Source organism: Liolophura sinensis, chromosome 1 (genome assembly GCF_032854445.1).
Source record: "Liolophura sinensis isolate JHLJ2023 chromosome 1, CUHK_Ljap_v2, whole genome shotgun sequence".
In the NCBI taxonomy this organism is placed as follows: Eukaryota; Metazoa; Mollusca; class Polyplacophora; order Chitonida; family Chitonidae; genus Liolophura; species Liolophura sinensis.
In genome coordinates this window covers 58,382,400-58,404,543 of record NC_088295.1, presented here as the reverse complement: position 1 = coordinate 58,404,543, position 22,144 = coordinate 58,382,400, and the positions used below count along the sequence as shown (strand labels likewise).

At 38.6% G+C, this 22,144-nt stretch overlaps 1 protein-coding gene across 1 annotated transcript; it reads left to right on the top strand.

Annotated features, from left to right (window-relative positions):
* Window positions 1-165: 165 nt before the first annotated feature.
* On the top strand, window positions 166-22,141 carry LOC135462636 (calcium-activated chloride channel regulator 1-like). The gene is made up of 15 exons (XM_064739863.1): window positions 166-416; window positions 685-937; window positions 4,032-4,158; window positions 5,039-5,283; window positions 5,565-5,735; window positions 6,852-7,026; window positions 7,878-7,999; window positions 8,234-8,402; window positions 9,368-9,618; window positions 10,013-10,190; window positions 12,437-12,544; window positions 16,696-16,953; window positions 17,744-17,860; window positions 19,984-20,124; window positions 21,837-22,141. Exons 1-15 carry the CDS (start codon window positions 166-168, stop codon window positions 22,139-22,141), a joined length of 2,871 nt encoding a protein of 956 aa, XP_064595933.1.
* The last annotated feature ends 3 nt before the right edge of the window (window positions 22,142-22,144 follow it).

The following is a 22,144-nucleotide window of genomic DNA, read 5'->3' as shown; positions in this document are numbered from 1 at the left end:
CAAATAAGTATCATATATCACAAGTATATAAGTATCAAGACATTTTACAGTGGACACTGTTCTTTGTTGTATATACAAAAATATCTCCATTTTCCTATCCAGTCCATAAGGCGAGACCCCACTATAGCGAGGCAGTCTTAAACGGTGTCTGCGAAAAACCTCACAATGGTGGGATCTGTGGCTTTGGAGAGCGGTTACTCAAGAAACAGTGCTGTTGTGGCTATCTTTCTAGTGGTCAGTATTGGCCATTGGCCAGTGTCTGAAGCTTGTGGACGACAGGCTGTTAAGTTGGAATATAATGGCTACAGACACATCCTTATCGCCATTGGTGACAATGTTCCCGAGGACCCCGACCTGCTAGACAGAATCCAATACGTGTTCACCAAGGCATCGGCATTTCTTTATGAAATAACCAAGTAGGTGATAGTTTTGTTATATAACGGTATTAAACTGTGAGTGAGTGAGTGATAGCAAGATAGCAAGAATTGTTTGTTCTGGGCGTTACATTTTCAATACTGCGGCGGAGAGCCAAATAAGCCCTTGAATATCTGTGATATTTTAAGCAATGAATATTTCTAATTTCTAAAAAAAATCCAAATCCCTTACCCTGATAGCTAAACCGATTATAACTGAAAATTGTGTTCCTGTGTCCTCAGTTATCACCAGCATGTTTTTTTCTTTCAGAAAACGCGCTTTTTTCGAGAAGATTACTGTGTTAGTACCGAAAAGCTGGTCAAACAAAACAAATTATGCTCCTGCCACCGAAGAAGCCATAGACCTAAGCGACATCAACGTGGACAGGTTAAACCCTGAACAGGGACACAAGCCTTTCGTTATCCATGTCAGACAATGTGGAGAACGCGGCTGGAAAATGCAACTCACACCCGAGTACTTGAAGGATGCCGCCATAGCCGAACAATACGGAACATATGAAAAGGTTGTTTGCCATTATTATAATCATCAACATTACTTTCAACAGTCTATGTATATATTGGTTTAATGTAATGATGACAATTATAGAAATGTCATCACCATCGTCCCATGGTTAATCTCCGTTATTTTTAAAATGTCCGTTAAACTCGAGCTGAGTAATACAAAAAAAACTCCTTATCTATACACTTTTTTCAAACTCCTTCGGTTCATTTTTATCATAAATTATATTATTACAGTTCCACGATAGTATCCTAGCAGGATGCCTCTTGAAAGCGTTCGAATTATTATTATTCTTAGCTCGTGTAATAGTAATATATCGAAAACTGCAGAAAAACAAAACTTTAATGAGTTTTAATGAAAAACACACGAAGCAAATATTTTTGTGCTGATTCATTAGTCACGTAATTAAGCAGCGACTCTGAAATCATTAAAACAAACACACCATCCGCTGTCCTTTACAAATACGTAAGAATCATTTCTTGTATTTTATGTTGCGTTGATGTGACAAAAAAAAATAATTTTTTATAAAACTCTCATGTTAGACTGCTTAAAACCATTCACTGCAGTTTACCTTGAACGGTGTAACAACCTTGCATCATTGTGTTCTTTCTGTGTTTCGATCTCAGGGAGCCAACATTGTTAAGTATTAAGCCTATAGTAAATAATGCCAGGCAGTCTAGGGTTCAAATCCAGTGCAATCCTTACATTTTTTTGCGTGTTTTTCCGTTTTTTTGTCTTTGTTTCTTATCTCGTACTTGCGAGTGTATGTTGAGCTCAATGCGTATGTTGATCTTTCTTTGAAATACTGGGAATAAAAGTCTTATATCATAGTCTTTATATCTTTTTACATTAACTTAACATTTAACATTACACTTCTTTCACGAATGCATTGGTAGGATTGACCCTTGTTCCAATCAAAGTTAATTTTTTGAACACTTATTGTTTACAAATTAATCGCATCACTGTTGAATCCGAACCTCAACTCACTGGACTGGGCAAGTTCGTTTGCATTATCAACTTTATCAAGGTGAAGGCTGCGTTAAGTTTTATGTACGATGACCCCTCTTCTCGCCTTCAGCCATTTTCCTGTAAAATTTCCCGCAAGAATGCATCTCAACGCATTATTACTAGCGAAGTCAAATGTATCTCGGAAATGTCTTCCCAACATGGGCTGAAACAACTCTGTTCTAAATGAGAATGTCATGCTATGCAAGGTACATTCACTAGTACCTACTGCCAGCTAATGTTGACACTCGTGCAGACGGAGACTGCCCGCAACGTTGGCTCCAGCCCTGGAATTATAAGAAAAGGAGGAACCACTCTGTGTGGTCACGGTTAACGAACCGGCCGACTGTATGCTGATCTATTGAGTTCGGCTTCATGATGTCTTGCCCCACTTCAATGTACACTGTAAGGTTCTACTTGCCGAGAGAAGGAGTTTTCTCCAAAGTAAATATAAAGTGCCTTAAATACATAAAGCCCATAAATTCGTTAGGCGGTTACAGTGACATGAGAAAACATTGCTTAAAAACAATTTTTCATAATCTGAAATACTTGCCGATCAATTAAGAAATATAAAAGTTTGTGTTATTCTAGATAACTATATCAAGCTATAAACTTCTGAAGTGAACTGGTATTTGGAAGCATATTATGACGGAAATTCAGTGTTAAAAATTCCCAAAAGGATCACAAATAAATTTAGAAAAAGTGAGCACTGTTACACTTTCACTCGATCAACTATCAGAGAAAAAGATTGCACAACCCAAAAGAGTAAAAGGAATGGTGTATACACTTCATGATAATGGGGAACTTTAGAGTTTACACTCTTTTATCGCGAAGGTAAGAAACGTCCTGGTGCACAAGGTGACTTGTCAGAAATGTTTGATATTTTTTTTAATCTTACATTGCACTTACTATAAGGTACACCTGAAAATCATTTTCGACAAAGTTAATGAGTATAAACAAAGAAAAGAGAAAACTGAGGAACTTTGAGTATTTAAGAAGTTCCTGAGGCAGAGCATTGTCAGTGGTCTATCCAGAAAATAATGAGACAGGCTATCAATAAATTAATGGAACTATTTTTACCTTAAATGACGAAAGGGTTCGAACTGGAAACTCCCATAAATGGAGAATTCCGACTTACTGAAAGTAGTGGAAATGCTACTTCTTCAATATTTACCTCTCATCCCTGAAAGACTGCCAAACTCAAAGAAGCATCAGTCGTTTAAAAACGGAACAGAGATAAATCTCGTGAGTTGGGCATCTGGAATATTTGCTTGTATTTTTCTCGTTTTCTTGCCCCATTACGTGTACTGGGACAGCGCGAAATTGTATAGCACCGGTTATAGAGATTAACTTTTTAAAAACACCCTTGGAAAACTAATCTGAGAATTGATTCAGACCTAGTGGCTGATTATATCTTCACTGCAGACGATTTTTCAGCATTACCACAAAAGACATTAATGAAATAGTTTATAGGAGCACCCTTGTGTACAGACAAACCCACTTGTCCACACAATATTATGTGTCTATAGTTTCGTTTTCTCGCTTCCTGTTGTGTGCTTGTTGGAGAAGTATTGATTGACATAGCGGTAGTGGCAAGATTCCGACCCTTTCTCCAGTTAGGCGTGGCCTGTCCATGAATATTAACAAAACACATCTTCACTGGAAATATGTTTTCAGGGTTAGGGTTTAGCGTCGAGGAGAGGGAGATTGTTAAACGTGTTTCGATAATATTCATGAGGAGGCCACGCCAGAGTGGAGAAAGGGTTTAAATCTTATCGCTAACTGACAGAAGATGCTTCGAGTTGCCACGGTGCTACATTAATCAAGGTTTTGAAGGTCCTTTAAAAATTATCGTACATGTTGCCACCCGCGTTCATCGATGAAATGCAGTGTTTTTAGCAACACATTCAAACATGTTCTTGGTCAAAGTGTTATCGCGGCGCGATGAAGAACATTCTTCCTTTCACGCGCTAGAATGTAGCAGCCTTCTTGGTTTTTTTTTTTTTTTTTTTTTTTTGGTTACTTGCAGATATTATGAAGGATTATTTTATGCTGTACTGAGATATGTGTGTCTTGTTATTATTTTACGACAGGTTATAGTTCACGAGTGGGCTCATTTACGATACGGGGTGTTTAACGAGTACCCAGAAGACTTTCCGAAATTTTATGCTGCTGAGAACGGAGACATAGAAGGGACGAGATGTTCCAAGGCTCTGAAAGGTAATATCTAACTGAGAGCTGGGCCCGGTTGTTCACAACTGTTTTAAGGAATTAATACCAGATTTAACTTCAAATGTTTTTTGTACCAAGAAGTAACTGTGTGATGATATCATAAATATACTTTCACTCTCGATTGGCTGTTGATTTTGGCTGAAATCTTAAAGTGAACATAAAGTCTGCTACTATATATATATATATATATATATATATATATATATATATATATATATATATATATATATATATATATATATATATATATATATATATATATATATATATCTTACTTATCACAGAAAAATATCTATAAAAGTCTATAAAATTTTGAAAGCCGAGGAGATGAAGTTCAGCATTCAGCATTGTGGATGTGGCACTGACGGACAATTCACTCCGAGTAGCCATATTATTGATGCCGTTATGAACTTGACCAGTAACTAGCACTGAAAGCGTTACGTGATAATTAACTGTCATGTCAAAGAAAACTATCAGCTGTCAATTGTTTGTTATAGTGGGTAGACAGATACTGATGCAATAAATTGGATTTTGACTTAATACCAACATTAGCCTATACACTTTCAAACAAATGGTACCAGATGTCCTGTGTACTGAAGTGCTGGAAACGTGTAAACATGTAAATCGGCACAATTGAGAATGTATTAGTACAGGTATATTGAAAATTTACAATAGTATATTTACAAAATTACATATTATTTCCTTTTTATTGCGATGAACATTTTCTGTTCCAATATTCTGAGTTCATAGCGAACTTGTTTGTACATGTAGATTATAAGAAATGCTTTGGTGGAGAACTCCACGGTTTTTAATGACTTATCAAATCCTTTAATCAGCCGATTGACAGCCAGGATGTGTTTGTTCACAGGAAAGCGTTTTGATTATGTGAAAGACAGCGATATCTGTGATTTCGAGAATGGTTTGCCCACGGCATCCTGTCAGTTCAAGGACGACCAAGAGGTCTCTGGGAAGTACGGCTCGCTGATGTACAGCCATAAGCTGGATCACGTGATCTGGTTTTGTGACAACGACACAAACTCTCCGAACACTTTACACAATCGCCAGGCCCCCAATGCACAAAACAAGAAGTGTGATGGAAAGAGCGTTTGGGAAGTATGGGATTTCTAACGGCCAACTTTTTGTTCGGGCTGGAAATTATATACTTAGTTTACTACTTATTATCTCTTTATTTGCGATATCACTTATAATGGGATAAATGTTGTGTTAATATGAAGCATATCTTCATTCGTTGCAAAATTTCATAACGCGACGTAGTATTGTTATCGCTTTTTTTGACATATTTTTTCACAGAATCAGTGTACACAATACTTTAATTTACTTCAATTCTCTTTTGTCTCCTCGTGCTTTCATGGGATTTTTTTGTGACGTCACAGGTTCTAAGGAGCCATAAAGATTTTGCAGAGGGCGCAAATAAGCCACGTGACGTTCCGAGCACGGTGCCTAAGTTTCACTTTGTCAAGGAGTACAGGAGAAAACGGATAGTGATCGTTTTGGATATCTCTGGCAGCATGAAAGACAACAACAAGATACAAAAGCTGGCACAGGTATGTGGTTTTATCCTTTCTTTCTTTGGGGATCGCTTTTCTCGCTTTTAAAATAGTTGAGCCCCAGCTGGATAGAAAGATTACAGCCCTAGTTCGCCGTGATTGTCAAACCCTGACTAGAAACATAGCCTGCTCTAATCCAGTTTTCGTTGCTTTGACCTTAACCTCATTTAGACGCTTTTCCTGGACGCTTGTCAGACACGTTGCGATTTGGAGTAGTTTACTGACTCGACCGCCTATATGTAAATTAAAAAAACACGGCAATGTATTATAATTTTTTTATTTGTCAAGGCCTGGCCTACATTTTCCACTCTGTTTTTTGTTATAGCCGGTACTTTAATTCAGTCAAACGTTCTCAAAGCTTCGGTGTTTATTGGGTTTAGTGTCATTGTAAATGGAATGTACATTCTGGGAATATGTGTCGGTGCTGTAAACATGTTTACGATAAAACCATCCAGAATTTTACGTTAGTCTATAAATATCAGCGACGGAGTAGTGAAGCTCGCAGTGATTCATTCAAATCCACTTGTGGGCAGTAATTTACTCAAGTCCATTTGAGAGGAGTCATATATACTGTCATTCACTGTGAAGGAGTTTGCTGGGTTTGGAGATATCGGCTTTTACGCCATTCGACATTCGTCATATATACACCATTTTCTGTACAGAGCACTTTGTGAGCTTGTGTTTCGTCACTTGCTATTTTTTTTTTTTTTTGGAGACGTTATTTTGGAGTTTGTGCCATAAGGCACATTTGATCCCAGTTTACCCTGAAAGTGACTTTGTGTATATTTCCGAGGAAACATACATCGACAGTTTCACATCACGGACGCTTCTGTCAACCCGCTTGTCATTATCTTAGGCTTTTAACCTTAGCCTTTTTAACAAAGAGGCTGTGACCATAATTCACCCCTTATTTAGAATAAAAGAATAGTAAATTTTGAATTATTCATATTTGTTTTTCTTTATATTGCTGAACACAGGATTAAACGGCAGCCCCTCCCTCAAAAAACGTAAAAAATGTATTCCTCTGTGGTGTCATCATACGGCAAATATTTGCAAAAATATATTTAATCATGACAAACCTTATTTTTTCCATCTATTCGTTTCACTGTGCAGAGTGTGGCCATTTATATCCAGCACGTGCCTGTAGATGGTGATCTGGTGGGAATGGTATGGTTCAACAGTACAGCTACCATCATGTCTAATCTAATCGAGGTGAAAAGCTCCACACGTGATCAGCTCCTGAAATTGATCCCGAAGAAAGCCGATGGGGGGACAAGTATAGGAGATGGTAAGGACCCAGTGTGTACTTATTTATTTATTTATTGATTTATTTGGCTGATATTTTACAACATACCAAAGAAATATTTCACTTAAACTACCGCGGCCAATATTGTGGCCAGAGAAAAGAGGGCAGATTCCAAGCTAAACAAACATCTGCAGGCTGCCGTGACACTTCCCACAAAACGACACAAGCGGTAGCCAGTAACAGTTGGGCATAGACCGCATTGTTAAGAGGTTTCAGCGTTGGTTTAGCACGCTAGTCACTCGAGTACGGATGCGCCCTGTGTTTGCAAGAACAATTATTCCTTTACATAAGTCTATGTCTTCTTTGCTTCCCTGATTGGCGTTTAATGCCATATATAATAATTACGATTAACATCCCAAACGTCCGATACAGAATAGGCATTTAAGTTTTGATCCATAATTCGTGAAGAGTAGTATTTGAAATAATAAGTTTTGGATGCCTATTCGCATTACCCGTAAATGTGATCACTTTTTCCTTAGCGATAGGTGGACAATACTCCCATCTGTATCCGTCTATAGCCGTTCGAATATTTGTATTTATACAGACAGACAACACCAGGGAAAAATGGAAAACTACCACTCAATCGTGTAATGTACTGTAGATGTATTGCTCAGCGTGCAGATTTGATTCCCGCATCTTATTCCGTTGCTTGTGTGAGTGTAAGCTGGAATAATGCGATTTTATTCAATCAGCGAGCGACGTTTAGCTTTATAAATCGCTATATCTGTCTGTCAGTGGATCTGCCCGTCGGTTTGTCGGTCTGTTGGTCTGTCAGTTGCACGGCCGGTCTGTCATATTCTTTTTAAATATTGGAAAACCACTATTATTCTCAGGACTACTGAAGGGCATAGAGGCGTTGTCAAGTAGGGGAGACAATCCGGCAAGGGGCCGAATACTGTTGGTGACTGACGGCGAAGAAACAGAGTCTCCATACGTGGCTAGCGTCACCAGCCAGGTAGATTTCTTTCTGTTATTTCTGTTCAAAGCAATCTCCTATCGACGAACCTTGTCAAGAGTAAACACATGTTTAAATAATACGAAACTGAAATAGAGTCAATGCCGATGGACTCCTGTGTGAGACAGTGAAGCCTCAGCTAAGCTGGACTGTTTGTATTGTACATGCAAAACTCGGAACACAGTTCGCGTGTACTGAGATTCGAAGGCAATAACGACTTGTAAATGGTTGCAGATTATCTCCAAAGCCATTATTGTTGACGCGATTGCCGTTACCGAGGAAGCGGATCAACAGATTGAAGAGCTGGTTGAAAACACGACAGGTTCTATTTATTACTTTTCCAACAGAGTATTCTCCAACGTCTTAAATGAAGCCTTAATTACCATAGGACAACAGGGAACAGGTTAGTAACATATACAGCTTCCTGCAGCGACCTCAGCTTTGGCACATTCTAATAATAATGCTTGTGCCTAGGTCATCACTGGTCTAGTTATTAGGCCTAGGTATTCTTGTGTACGGCGTGAAACACCTATCCGATAAATAAATATAAGTGAAATGTTCTCGAGGAAAGAATTAAACATCATTGAAATAAACAAACATACTCATTATGCTGTAGTTCTCTAAAAATAATACTAATAAAACCATGGTTTCCTGGAATCTATAAGTTTATGACTAAAACCTCGAAGGAAATATATTTGAAGTTAATCATTATTACCTCCAGGTTTTTTCCTCTGCAGAACCTAAGGACCCAAAGTAACTTTGATACTTAGAAATATATTTCTTGCTGAAAACTCATCTTGACAAAAGATTTGGTGTTTCCAACAATTCTGGAAATAAGCCCTTTCGCTTACTGTGAGCTTCATACAAACATTGGCACCGTTATGCTGTTCGCTGGAGTCTCTGACTTCCAGCCGGTCAGGCATTAGTACGATTATTTTATCTATCCTTCTCTTGTGTTCGTGTTAACATTTTGTATGTAGAATTGTAGTTTTTTTGTGTTGCAAACTTTAATGCGCTTATGTATCGAATGGAAAGTGAATGTCGCTCCGAGAGTATTTGTGTGCTTTTTGTTTTCTTTTTTGATTTGCCATTGTACCCATGTGATCGTCACAAAGGTACAGGCTGTTTCCGTTTTACATTGTATAAAAACCTAAATATGCTTTGAATTCGAACAACTTAATTGTATACACACACCACTACCAAATACTTTATTTAATCTTTTTATGAGTTTCAGTTATTTAGGCTACTGGTTCCAGTGCCAAACAGCACTTTTGCAAATGTTTTATCAGGAAGAAATATGTGGAACAATACCCATTGTAACAAATGAAAGTAATGTTGGATATTATTCTCCGCATTTGAATCCATCAGATGTTAGGAATAGGCAAATACTGTTGTCGAGTGAGTCGGTCACAATCAAGGGAAACCACTTTTACGAGGACAATGTTGTCATCGACTCATCCATCGGCAGAAAGACAGAGTTTCTGATAGCTCACTCTTCGAACAATATCACCATCGAGATGATGACGCCGTCTCGCCGTAAAATATCACGCAATGATGCCGAATATAATACAGACAATGTATTCAACTTTACCCGGATACAAATTCCCGGAGTTGCAGAGGTAGGTTTCATAATTTTACTATTGGGATGACTGAATGAATAGTGTGTTAGATCAACACAATGACTCATGATCCTCTTTCCAATGTGATCGATGTGAATTCAAACTAATGCGGGCTACCTCTTCGGCCGTACGTGAAAAGGTCTGCCATCAGCCTGCGGATGGTTGTGGGTTTCCTTATTCTTTGCTAGGTTTCCTCCTATTACAATACTTTCCGCCGTCGTATGAATGGAAAATTATTTAGTAGGCCTACAACGTAAACCGCCAGCCAAATAGAAAAACAAATAAATGTGATGTAACTGAAACAAATGATCAATCAGACTGTGAATTTTAATTCTTTGATATTAAAATAATATTAGTCGTAATTCTGTCAATGGTCATACTTTAACCCTTGCAGAAAGGCTATTGGACATTAAACATCACGAACCCCACTTCAGTAGATGAAAATGTGACAATAACTGCGGTATCAGGCGCAACAGATAATGATGATCCAATCGTTACCACAGCAGCTTGGATTAAGAGAACTCTCCTTTTTCCAGATGAGCGTCAAATACTATACGTCAGTGTGTCCAAAGGTAAAATACTAGTAAACAGGAACGATTACAAGAAACCTTGAAACATCATTGTGTTAATAGCTGCCCTACATCGAGAGGTACACAAATCCTGAGTGAAAGATTGCGCATTGTAAAAACACTTTCCTAAAAGAAGGAAAATCGTTATTCTCTTTCGCATTCATATCCGTTTTATCGTGCATTTTCTTCAGGAAACGCTTTGTCGACTTTATTGCTCAAAAATTGTCAAGGTTTTTTATTCATGTACATGTAATTGAGGAAATTTTGGTCAGATTTCTTTGTCATTTTATCCAGGACAAACCTTTTTCAAGTTTCTCACTCATAATATAAGAATACATGTTTGTAATATCGCATGAACAGTAGTCCCACAAAATGTTGCACTATTTCACGTTACCTGCCATTCAGGGGATGATCCCATCTCAGGGAGCACAAAAATTACAAATACAGTAACAACATTTACTCCGCCAGGCTTTCGTCATCTTGATTTGCGCCCGATGTTTTCCATTTAAATGAAGCTCAAATGAAAGTGTGCGGAGAGTTGTAAATGTGCTTTTCAATATATTTTTACAGAGACAAATGCAGTTAAAAGATTTTCTGTATGGTGGGTATTTGGAACCACCTCTTGCTGTATATTGTGTGTGTGTAATAATGTGACAAATGAGGATGGAGCACACATTTAATAAATATACTTGCACGACAATTTGATCTTTCACGCTAACAAATGTCTTCAACCCGGACTTATATGTGTTCGAAGCTGGAATATATTCATAAACATTATCACAGTTCGGATTAGATTCATGCATTTGGATATCATAGTCAACATTGAAATAAATTTATTATATATGTAATACGTAAATAAATTTATTTATGTATTACATCCATATTACATCCATTAATGACCTTGAAAACCTATCAGCAACGTGGCTTGAATAACCATTTTTTGTCTGATTTTTGACACTAGGTTGTTCTTCGACAGAATGTATGCGAAAGTGGAGTAACAACGTACAGTGTATATATTCAAATGCCCTTCTTTCCTGAAAAAAATATTAAAGACCAAGCGCCCGTTTCACAAATCGCACGCAGTGCGGCATGCACGTAGCTACTTTGGCGACGTACTACTTACATGTAAAGTATTGGTTGCCATGTAAATTGCGTCATCGCAGCGCTGCACACGCTTTGTGAAACGGGTCCCAGGCTTGCAAATAAGTTTTTACTCTCTTTCTTCTGATTTTGACCTCATTTGTTTTCCTTTCTTACCATTTAAATACTTCCGTTACCAGGCTGTCAGATGTACATCAAGTAACGTCAGATAGGCAGTTTGCCAGAAGTGTACATATCTCACTTACATCTACCTCAGCTACGTGGCTATTTATTATCTATGTGTTTGATTGATCAGTGTATTACGCCATGAATACAAAAAAGTACATTTTACCATGGGGGTAAATTTTATGGGTAGAATAAACCGGAGTGCCTCGGAGTAAGTTACTGCGCGTGACTGTCAACGCACGCCAGATTCCGTATATGAGTACATAAGGCGTCGTCAATCTTTTATTGTCGCTAAAGGAGGGAGGAAAATGCACAAATTCCGTCTTTCAAGGTTGACCTCGAACCATATCAAGCATCCCTTGATATAACCATACCTATTAACTTGTGAAATGCATTGTTAATATTTATAACTATTGGGGTCTGTAGGGCATCCTTTATACGATATGCAAAATTCGGAGTAACTTCTGTACTAAGTATAGTAGCTTTTATACATACGCCTAGTTTTTGGAATTATAAACACTTTTAGGTTGTGCAGATATAACTGCAGCGGTCTGTGTTACCTAGTTTTGTCTCTTGTAACATCTGGTAAAGTTGTGTCCTTCCCTCCCTCACCTGTAAGGAACAAAACCGAGAAGTTTTCTGGTAATACAGTTTGTTCCACAGTGTGTTGGAAAAGGTGTGAGCCATATGATGTTAAAAACAATGGGTGAACATGACTTCAAGCCACATCGGCAATACTTTAGCCGTGCGTGTCGCGACTATATGTAGTATATGATTTTTTTTTATTTATTTGTTTATTTTATTTGAGTTTAAACCCGTATTCAGTAATATTATGATGTTTAAAGATGTATTCACAAAAATTTCGTAATGTAATATTAGTGCAAAACCTGAGTTTGTCTCTTAAATAGTTAGAATTAAATGACATTTAAAGGGCTTTTATAACGATCTCAAGATTCAAGAAAGTATTTTTCTCTATAACGCAGGCCTGTCTCCTGTGCTACACGCTAACGTGACGGCCATATTGGAAAGACCGGATTATTCTAATGTAACAGCGCCCCCTATACATCTTCCTGTCAGAGATAATGGTGCCGGTGAGTTTTCCCACTTCCAGTTGCCACCATGTATACGCGTTATTAGGGGCCTGTGCTCCATCGTTTTCTTACAGTGGACAACTGCCGTCTACTGTATGTAATTTGGATGATTTGAACATTAAAGTGAAAGAAACATCAGAAACTAAGTAAATATCAGAATAAAGTCCACAACAATGAATCTGATACCTTCATCTATGCTATGCGTTTCCACCCTGAAAAAGTTGGAACCCGTTTTTTTTATTTCTTCAATCATTAGTAAATTATTCCTGATTTCCCGACTAAACTGTCATGACTGAGCTGAGCATCCATTCAGTAACAGAAGGCAAAAGTACTGTGTAATTGTAAACAAATTATATCCAGCTGTAACTTATCTTTTACGCCATACTCTAAGGTAGCATAAAACATTAGTAATCAATAAGCTCGTTTTTAATATGATATTACCATTGCTAAACTTTACATGTTAAAATTAGTGTGCAGTTAGATGTAGTTTGCCCCACTGAAGTAGAATCTTGTTTCACCTTGTAAATGTAAATTTCAGAAACAGTTTTGGGTATTTTCACTTACACCACGGCGGCCAGCATTATGGTGGGAGAAAATCGGGCAGAGCCCTGGGGAAACCCACGACCGTTCGCTGGTTGCTGGCAAACCTTCCAATGTACGACCAGACAGCTGAATATAGTGTACCTCTTTTAGCAAGCTCAAAACATGTAACAGTTTTAAAAATCAACAAAATGGCTGATTTGTCGTGGACTTTTTACGGTGCTTTAGGGCAGAGAAAACTCTAGGGAAAAGTATGTCAGATGAAAGGCCAATAAACATTGTCCATAAAAATAGTTCGATTCTTTTTTTTTGGAATTGTTTTCATGCTAGTGAATGCATCTGAAAGTTTGGGTTCTACAGTGGCCTTTTCTGGCAATATTGGGACCAGTGACGTCACATCATGTTTGTGCTACTTAACTTACATAAACTTCTAGATTTCATTATAAAATACATTAACACATTGACTTATGAATACTTTCGCCTAATAAACCTTGAAGCGAGCTATTTCAGGACAGAAATACGGATGTGACATCACTTATACCCTCTGGTTTATTTCAGACCACCAAAGAATCTGCTAGGCTATAAACAATTCTGAAAAAGAAATAAATCGAACAATTTTCAAAGATAGCTTTTAGTGGTCTTTCCACTTATATGCACTTGTTTTTAGTGTTTTCTTTGCATTTATTCCTCAAGGGTGTGTGCTAAGGTAACTAGGATGAATTCAGTTTGATATTCTTTAAAGAGAAAAGGCACTAAAAAATATTGTTTGTAAGATGGGTATTTGGGACCACCTATTGGTATATACATGCACTGAAAGAAAAATGGAAAACAAATATTAAAGACCATATTTGCAAATATGTTTTTACATTCTTTCATATATTTGCAATGGTCTGAAATATATTTGTTCTGAAGAAGACGCTGAAACCAGTGCGGTGCACTGACCCAGGAGCCAATGCAGTGGCAGTGAGTTCAAGCCCGGCTTATGCTGACTTTCTCTCCGGCCTTATGCAGCTTGCGGATTGTCGTGGGTTTCCCCCGGACTCTGCCTGGTTTCCAAGCACCATAATTCTGGCCTCTGTCGTATAAGTGAAATATCCTTGAGTATGATGTAAAACACCAATCAACTAAATAAATAAAAATCACGGGTAAAGGCCTCTTACATTTTTCACCGAATTAATTGCAGCCAAAATTTTAGATTGTAAGGTCTACTTTATGAACCATATAATACATATAATGTTTGTCACCAGTGAGGTGACACCAAATTTTTCTATCACTGAAGCAGGTGTTAATTTCACAAACATTTCACAAACTCGAACATAAAGGTGTAGAAACATTTCATTGTCTTCGCTGGCGACATACATGTACATACATGCGACATCAATATCGTCCATAAAGCCCACCTTACAATCCACATAATTTCTCTTCATTTACTTCAGTTAAAAACTCATAGAAAATACAGATGCGAAAACAGTGATGCCGGGATTCAAGTTGGTGTTTCCATCCTATACCACTTCACTTCCGGGAGGGGCCTCCGTGGCTCAGTCGGTTAGCGCGCTAGCGCAGCGCAATGACCCTGGAGTTTCTCACCAATGCGGTCACTGTGAGTTCAAGTCCAGCTCATGCTGGCTTCCTCTCCGGCCGTACGTGGGAAGGTCTGACAGCAACTTGCGGATGGTCGTGGGTTTCCCCCGAGCTCTGTCCGCTTTCATCCCACCATAATGCTGGCCGCCGTCGTATAAGTGAAATATTCTTGAGTACGGCGTAAAACACCAATCAAATCAAATCAAATCAAATCACTTCCGGGTAATTTGAATAGTGTCTGATGAGTTGGGAGATAACAACTTAATTATAAAGTGTACATACTTCCTATGGAACAATGTACATGTCGATATTTTACATAATATGAGCTTACATTATGCCAAACAAAGTAAATCGTCTTTACATTTTTGAAACCCTGTAAGCCTTGTATTTGTTGATACAGGTTAACGATTTTAGGCATAGACAAAAAGTATATGGCCTTTACATGAAACAAGTTTCAACTAAAACACTTTGGGGTCACGTAACCTACAAATATGGGAAAAGTAGACTTTTTCGCACGTTGATCACACATAGCATACTGGTATAAAACATTTTTGGCCATGTGATAACTTTGGTAATCAGTGCATTTGCACTGTTTTCAAGATATAAATGTATTTTTTTCAAACTCGTTTTGTCCGAACGTTGTGTAACTGCTGAAGCGAAATAACCACTCTTGAGAAGAAGAATTCTAAATGTGTTTTTTTTGTCGATGGAAATATGGTGCCAAAATAAATAACGCATCTATGCACTGGCATGTTGAATGCTGTTCTTGTGTCTCTAGGGTCATTTGTAAAGGGTATACCATTGCTTCGGTTTCGATGATGCCATTTCTGAGTTGCATGAAAGACCACTCCTTGCCACATTTCTAGGATTATTTGTAACGGAGATATGAAAACTGCTCTCCTGTTTTGTTCGTTGATAAATCAGCTTACTTCCTGGCCATAGCAAGGCGCATTTGTAGTGCAATTTCATTCCAATTAAAATCGCTGTGCAAATCAAGCCATCGATTAGTTTAAGTACGCTTATTTGTTACAATGTGAAGTTTACAAACATTTTGCGGTATTTAGATTTGTTAGTGCTACATGCCAATTTTCCTAATTTTGTATTTTTATCGCTTGGTCCCTTTTATGTCTGTATACACCACTGATGTGAAAATCAACGAATGAATGAATGATTATAAAAATTAACGATGAATGGGATTGAACATGCACTCATTAATGAAAGAAAAGTTTGGGGCACAGTAATTCGGCCCAGAGGGCCCTGTATAAATTGTATTGGTAATTGTACTAACATTTATGAAGAAACTGAGTAAGGAACGCGGGAAAAAAGAAAGGGAATTTACTGGATTTGAACCCGAAACTTCCAGGTATCACAAACAATGGGTTTGTACTGAGGGTCACCATATTGATAACGCAGTTTTGATCCTCTGCTCATAACCAAAAAGAAAAAAAACTAATTTATTGTCGTAAAGTCCATTCCGTTCCCGCGCTGAACTGCAGTAAATATATTCATGTAGTCTTGCACGAAGACCTCATTTTAAGTGGAAAGTAGATTACTTTTGTTGCTATTTGCATGAAAACTACTCGTAACAGCGAAACACTAATTGCAGATTCGTGATATCAAGTTATACAAGATAAGGCCAGTTTTTTTAAACAGTTATAAAAATTAACCTACGTTTGAGCAATTTTGAAATCTTAGCCAAAGAAAAGTAAAAGTAAAAAATCGAAAACCTACAAATTTTGGAAAAAGGTCATTAAAAAAGTGTCAGTAGGTTCACAATTCTAGGAGGAGTTCCATTTCAAAGCATTTTCTTTAAAATCCATTATGGCCGTGACACCATTTTGACGAGAAAAATAATATTCTAACAGTAACAATAGGATTGCAGTTTCATGTTTAATGTTTCCTTCCATTTAAACACGGTACAATTAAATGCCAGAAAAATAAATCATTCCCAACACACATTGCTTTATTCAGAGATCCTATGTGTGGGGCTCGATTCACCATTTACCATATGAATTTTTGCATATTTTTAGGTGCCGACGTAGAGAAGGACGATGGCATTTACACTACATATGTAACCTACTTCACTGACAATGGGCGATACAATGTAAAAGTCAAAGTAACTGCTTCGCCGGAGTCTGTTGTTGTGAAAAATAAGATCGTCGGTACAGGTGGAAGCGGAGCGGCCGGGAGAAAGCGAGATCGAAGAGAGACCGGATACATACAACGGACGGAAGATTTTCAGCGCGTGACGTCAGCAGGGTCCTTTAAGCTACAGAACTTTACAGAAGGTAACACTGAGAAAGAAGAACACTGAAAAGGAACGGTGCTTATCGTAATAGGAGTAATAACTGAGGACGGTTCGAGTAGAGTTGGGAATGAAAGCATCAATGTCAGTCATCTTGTCCAAGATGTAATAAAATTAATAAATAATGATCTTGCTATGGGTGTCTAACGACAGTTTTACAGTCAATAAGGTGGGCGAGGTTTGTTTTTATTTAAATTACTTGTTTTAAGTTCGTCCACCTTATTTGACTGTAGAACTGCTATAGCATAACCATAGCATAAACATTATTTTTATTCTGTAACACTCCTCAAAGCGTTTAACGTTGCCAATAAGTTCAGAAATAAGAAAATAATTCAAAATTTGAATCGAATCATCTGCCAGGCCTGTATATATCGACTTCCACATACTTGTCACAAAATCTAAACCTGATGTCACAATGTTTTGTCGACGATGGACTGAAAAAGATATATCGTTGTCATGACAAATTTTTGCACGGAGAAAAGGGTGTGTATCGTGAGGTATATGTCATTGATTGTCTTCTTAATATCTAACACGAAAACGGTCAGCGGTTATAGAAAGCTAGGTTGACCAGCTGGAAATCTTGTTTATATAATTTTACTTCTGTACCTAGAGTGCACAATATATAATCTGACAGAGAAAATCAGATTTAAATACTGAGAAAGGTATATCAAAATGCTACATGTAGGCGTAATAAGTCAGCTGTTAGTAGCCAAGAACCATGAATTAATAGAATTTCTCATGTGACTGACTTTGTAAAATGTTTTTCGTGCTAGGCGTTGACGCTTTTCCTCCTGCAAAGGTGACAGACTTACGAGTCAGTGCGGACGATGTTACGAAGGCAGTGACACTCAGCTGGACGGCCACAGGGGAAGATCTAGACCAAGGGACGGGTATGTGACGACGCAGACAGGTTACGTGCCAAGGCTACACGAGCGCATTAGTTTTCCTTACTGTTTCTATATCAACTTCAAAATTAAAAATATACATCTCCTGTCTTTCGCGTGGTACCATGCCATACCACCAGATGCGCAATTTTTTCTTCAACAAATCACTGATTCTGTCGAAAACCATTGAATGGCCCAAGTTTTGAACCCATTTTCTCCACGATGTGACTAGAAAATTGTCGATGTTGCCTTAAGCCATAATCATCCTTTTATTCATTCAAATATTCAAAAAAGCATCATAACAAGACCTTCATTTTTTAATTGTCCACGCCACGGGTTAATTGTTCACAACGTCCTGCACATGTGATTTGTATACATGGAAGGCAAAGCCTTGTGTCAGATATCGTGCACACAACGAGAATTCCTCTCTACCACAATGCAGTTATTATGCACTCCGTGAGAACTATATTCCACGACCGTCCAGTACATGAGAGTTATTTTGCACGAAGTAAAAACTACCATCCATTCCACGGCAACTACTGTCCACCACATATCCTCCATGATATGACAACTACAGACCACCAGATCAAAGTTATCCCGCACGACGTGGCAACTGCCTTTCACTCCACCACAACCACCGTCCACCACATGAGAGTTATCCTGCACACACTGGCAACTACCTCCTACTCCACCCCAACGTCCACCTTATCAGTTATCCTACACGAAGTAGAACAACCGCCGTCCACCTTAAACTACCACAAATATTCACACTACCACACCGCGGCAACTACTGTCCACCATGAGAGTTAACCTGCACGATGTGTCAACTACTTTCAACTGCACAGCAACTACTGTCCACCACATCTGAGTTATCATGCGCGTAGTGACAACCGTCCAATACAAACATAGAATTGTCCTCTATGGCGTGTTAACATGTATGTGCTACTATATGAACTAAATTCCATAGCATGACCATTATGATCCACGATAATGTAATTAGCATGGTACAGTTGATACCGGTGCATGTATCCTCGTTTATATCGTGCTGTCCACTTGGCAATTATCATTCCGATTTGATAGCTAATCTCAACGACATGACAATTGCCCTCCAAGAATTGGCAATTGCACACGTTAATATCTGCGTTTCTTAAAGAAAAACATTATTTACGATGAAGTACAAAATACTTTTAATCCCATTCTTTAATGGTTTGTCGGGGCTTCCGTGGCCGAGATGGTTAGCACGCCAGCGTGGCGCAGTGACCCAGGAGCCCTCACCAATACGGTCGCTATGAGTAAAAGGCCAGCTCATGCTGGCTTCCTCTCCGGCTATACCTGGGAAGGTATGTTCAGCAACCTGCAGATGGTCTTTCTCCGCGCACTGCCCGTTTTCCTTACCCTATAATGCTAACCGCCGTCGCATAAGTGAAATTCTTGAGTACGGCCTAAAATATCAGTCAAATAAATAAATAAATAAACAAATAACAGTTTTTGCTGGCTTCCTACCCAGTCGTACTCTCCGTGGGAAAATCTGCCAGCGCCCAGCGCATAAGTGGTGGGTTTATCATGGACTCTCACCATAAATGCTGGTAACCGTCGTATAATTCGTGAGTAAAATGTAAAACGCATGTAAAATTTTTTCAGTGACGACCTCATTCTTGGTTGGTCAAGCCATCTGGACAATAAAACCCTAGTCACTTTGGGGCTACGGATTATCTTGGATCGACCCAGCACTCTTAGGACATGTGCAATAGTCTTACTCCAACTCTCGGTCCTCTATTTAGGCTCCCGGATACAGTACTGACCGACTCGGTGGCCTTTATCAGACCACTTCGGATGGCCAGAAATTTATCATGGAGTCTGTCCGTGGTCTTATTATAAAACAACCGCACTGGCACCGTGTTTGGCTGTATCCATGACAAATCCCTGACGTTCCGGGGACATTTCTTATCATCCGTAGTTCATTCTTATCATATGTTGAATATAACACGGCTCAACAAATTGATGAGTGCGAAATTTAGAAGGTCTCGTGACGGAACGTGGTGGAATATATGAAACTGCAGAGTTAACATATTTATTTCCCTTCATGTCCGTTATACCGATTTACAGTATTGAACGATTTTATTTCGCAGTATCTTCTTATGTGTTGTGGAAATCCAAAGATTTTGAGACAGTCTACTCTAACCATTGGAATGCCACAAAGGTACAGGTTAATATAACACCAGAGGCTGCTGGTAAAGAAGAAAACTACACGATTACTGTCGAGGAAACAGGTATGATTGACGATATGGCAAAAGGCAGTGAGCCCTCACTCTCACCTATTGGTTGTAATTAGGCTTCCACGGTATATGCGGTTGGAAAGCCTTTTGTTATCACACGGATAGTTATTCTGTATTATATATAGTTTTCTCTCGTAACTATACTGAAATCGGAACCGTAACACACTTAACAAACCACTTAACTTAAGGTGTCGTGCACTGGGAACTTTTAATGCGCCATTTTGAACTTTCAACCTGACGTAGTCTTTTCCCGCCTTATTGTTATCTACTGAAATCGTTTAAACGTCTTCTTCTCGAGAACAACTGACTTGATTGAACACATTTGTGATAGGTACATAGACCATGGCCAGAAAATGTTTACAAAAATGACGCGTATATGTATATCTTAAAGGTCTGTAGAAACCCATTTGCATATTTAGTCACTAGACACAGTTTCGAATTAAAACATGAAAGAAAATCTGTATGGTGTAATTTAAGCTGGTGATTACGAATTTGTTAACATATTTCCTATAGTTTTTCTACAATTAATGATATTAGCCAAAAACCGAGTAAACGTTTTTCTTGAGGGGCGAAAAAGGGTTTAAATGTTCATATCTTAATACCGGAAGAAATGAACCAATATTGAATGTACAATACCAAGCCGCTTATTATTGGCTGCTACAAAAATTGCAATGTGCAGGGAGTGAATGAGTAATTGAGTGCTTCGGGTTTCACGTCGTACTCAACAATTTTTCAGTCATATGACAACGAAGGAATCCTAAGAGTGCATGTAATGTGCCTCGGATTTCCACCGCTCTTTTATCTAGTGCTGCTTCACTGAGACGCCTTACCGAAGGCGAGTAAGCCGCCCCGCCCGAGCGATTATACTGATACGGGTCAACCAGTCGTTGCACTATCCCCTTCATGCTGAACGTGAAGCGAGGAAATTACAACTTCGTCTTTTAAGGTCTTAAGAGTGACTCGATCCAGGATTGACCCTGGATCTACCGCTCCCGAAGCGGACGCTCTACTAAATGTGTATCGGGGGCCGGTCGCAATGTCCAGGGACAGCCTTACGCTCAGGCAGAAGCTGCTAACAATGTGTGAAGACATCTTGTAATGTCTTGATAGACAGCCGTAAAACTGCGGGCAGTTATATTTCTTAATTCTCCGTATTTGACTGTAAATATTCAATCGGTTATAGCACGTAAACAGAATTTGGAAAACGATTCTTTGTTTTATAGGCGCAATGAGATTAAAACGAGTGACTACGACATTGGTCAGAATTTTGGGTGACAAAATTTGATAGCCTGGTAATTTGTGACTGTTTTTAAGTCATTATTTCTTGAATGAGAGAAAACTGATTTTCCTATGATGAGAAAAGATTACAGGGCCCTTATCTCATTTATAGATTTTGTCAGGCTAAAGGCTAACCGTTGGATGTGCAATCTGCATATCGAAACTCATGTAGTAAAAGTGAATTTGCATAGTTTATGAAAATGATCATTGACATCCTAAGAATGTGTTGATAAAACCTAAGGTGGAGCCGTCTTCCCCAAAATAAATAAATAAATTACTGATTATGGCTTGACGCCACATTGTTTCCCAGAATACGAAGAAAGAGACGTAACTTTCCAGAATTTTTCCTCTTTATGTGTTGTTTTTGTGCCACTACGCATTCTTAGTGCTTTTTTTGTATGTTTTTGTTTTGTATGTTTTTTCAACAGGAAACGTGACCTATTATTTTGCCCTGGAGGCCGTGGACAATAGCGGTAACGTCAGCCCGCGCTCTAACATCGTCTCCGTGTCGCTGAAGTACCTGAATGACGGAGTAACTCATAGTCGTATTGTGCCTGAGCCCACCCTGAACTTACCCTTAATAGTCGGCTGTGTAGTCGGAAGCTTCGTTCTCATCACTCTCATCATTGCCGGAATTATTATCTACATATACGGGCGAAAAAAGGGACACTGGAGTGTCAACTCTGGAGTGGAGCTTCAGCAAAATGATAAGGGGCAGCAGATGAAGTATTAGAAA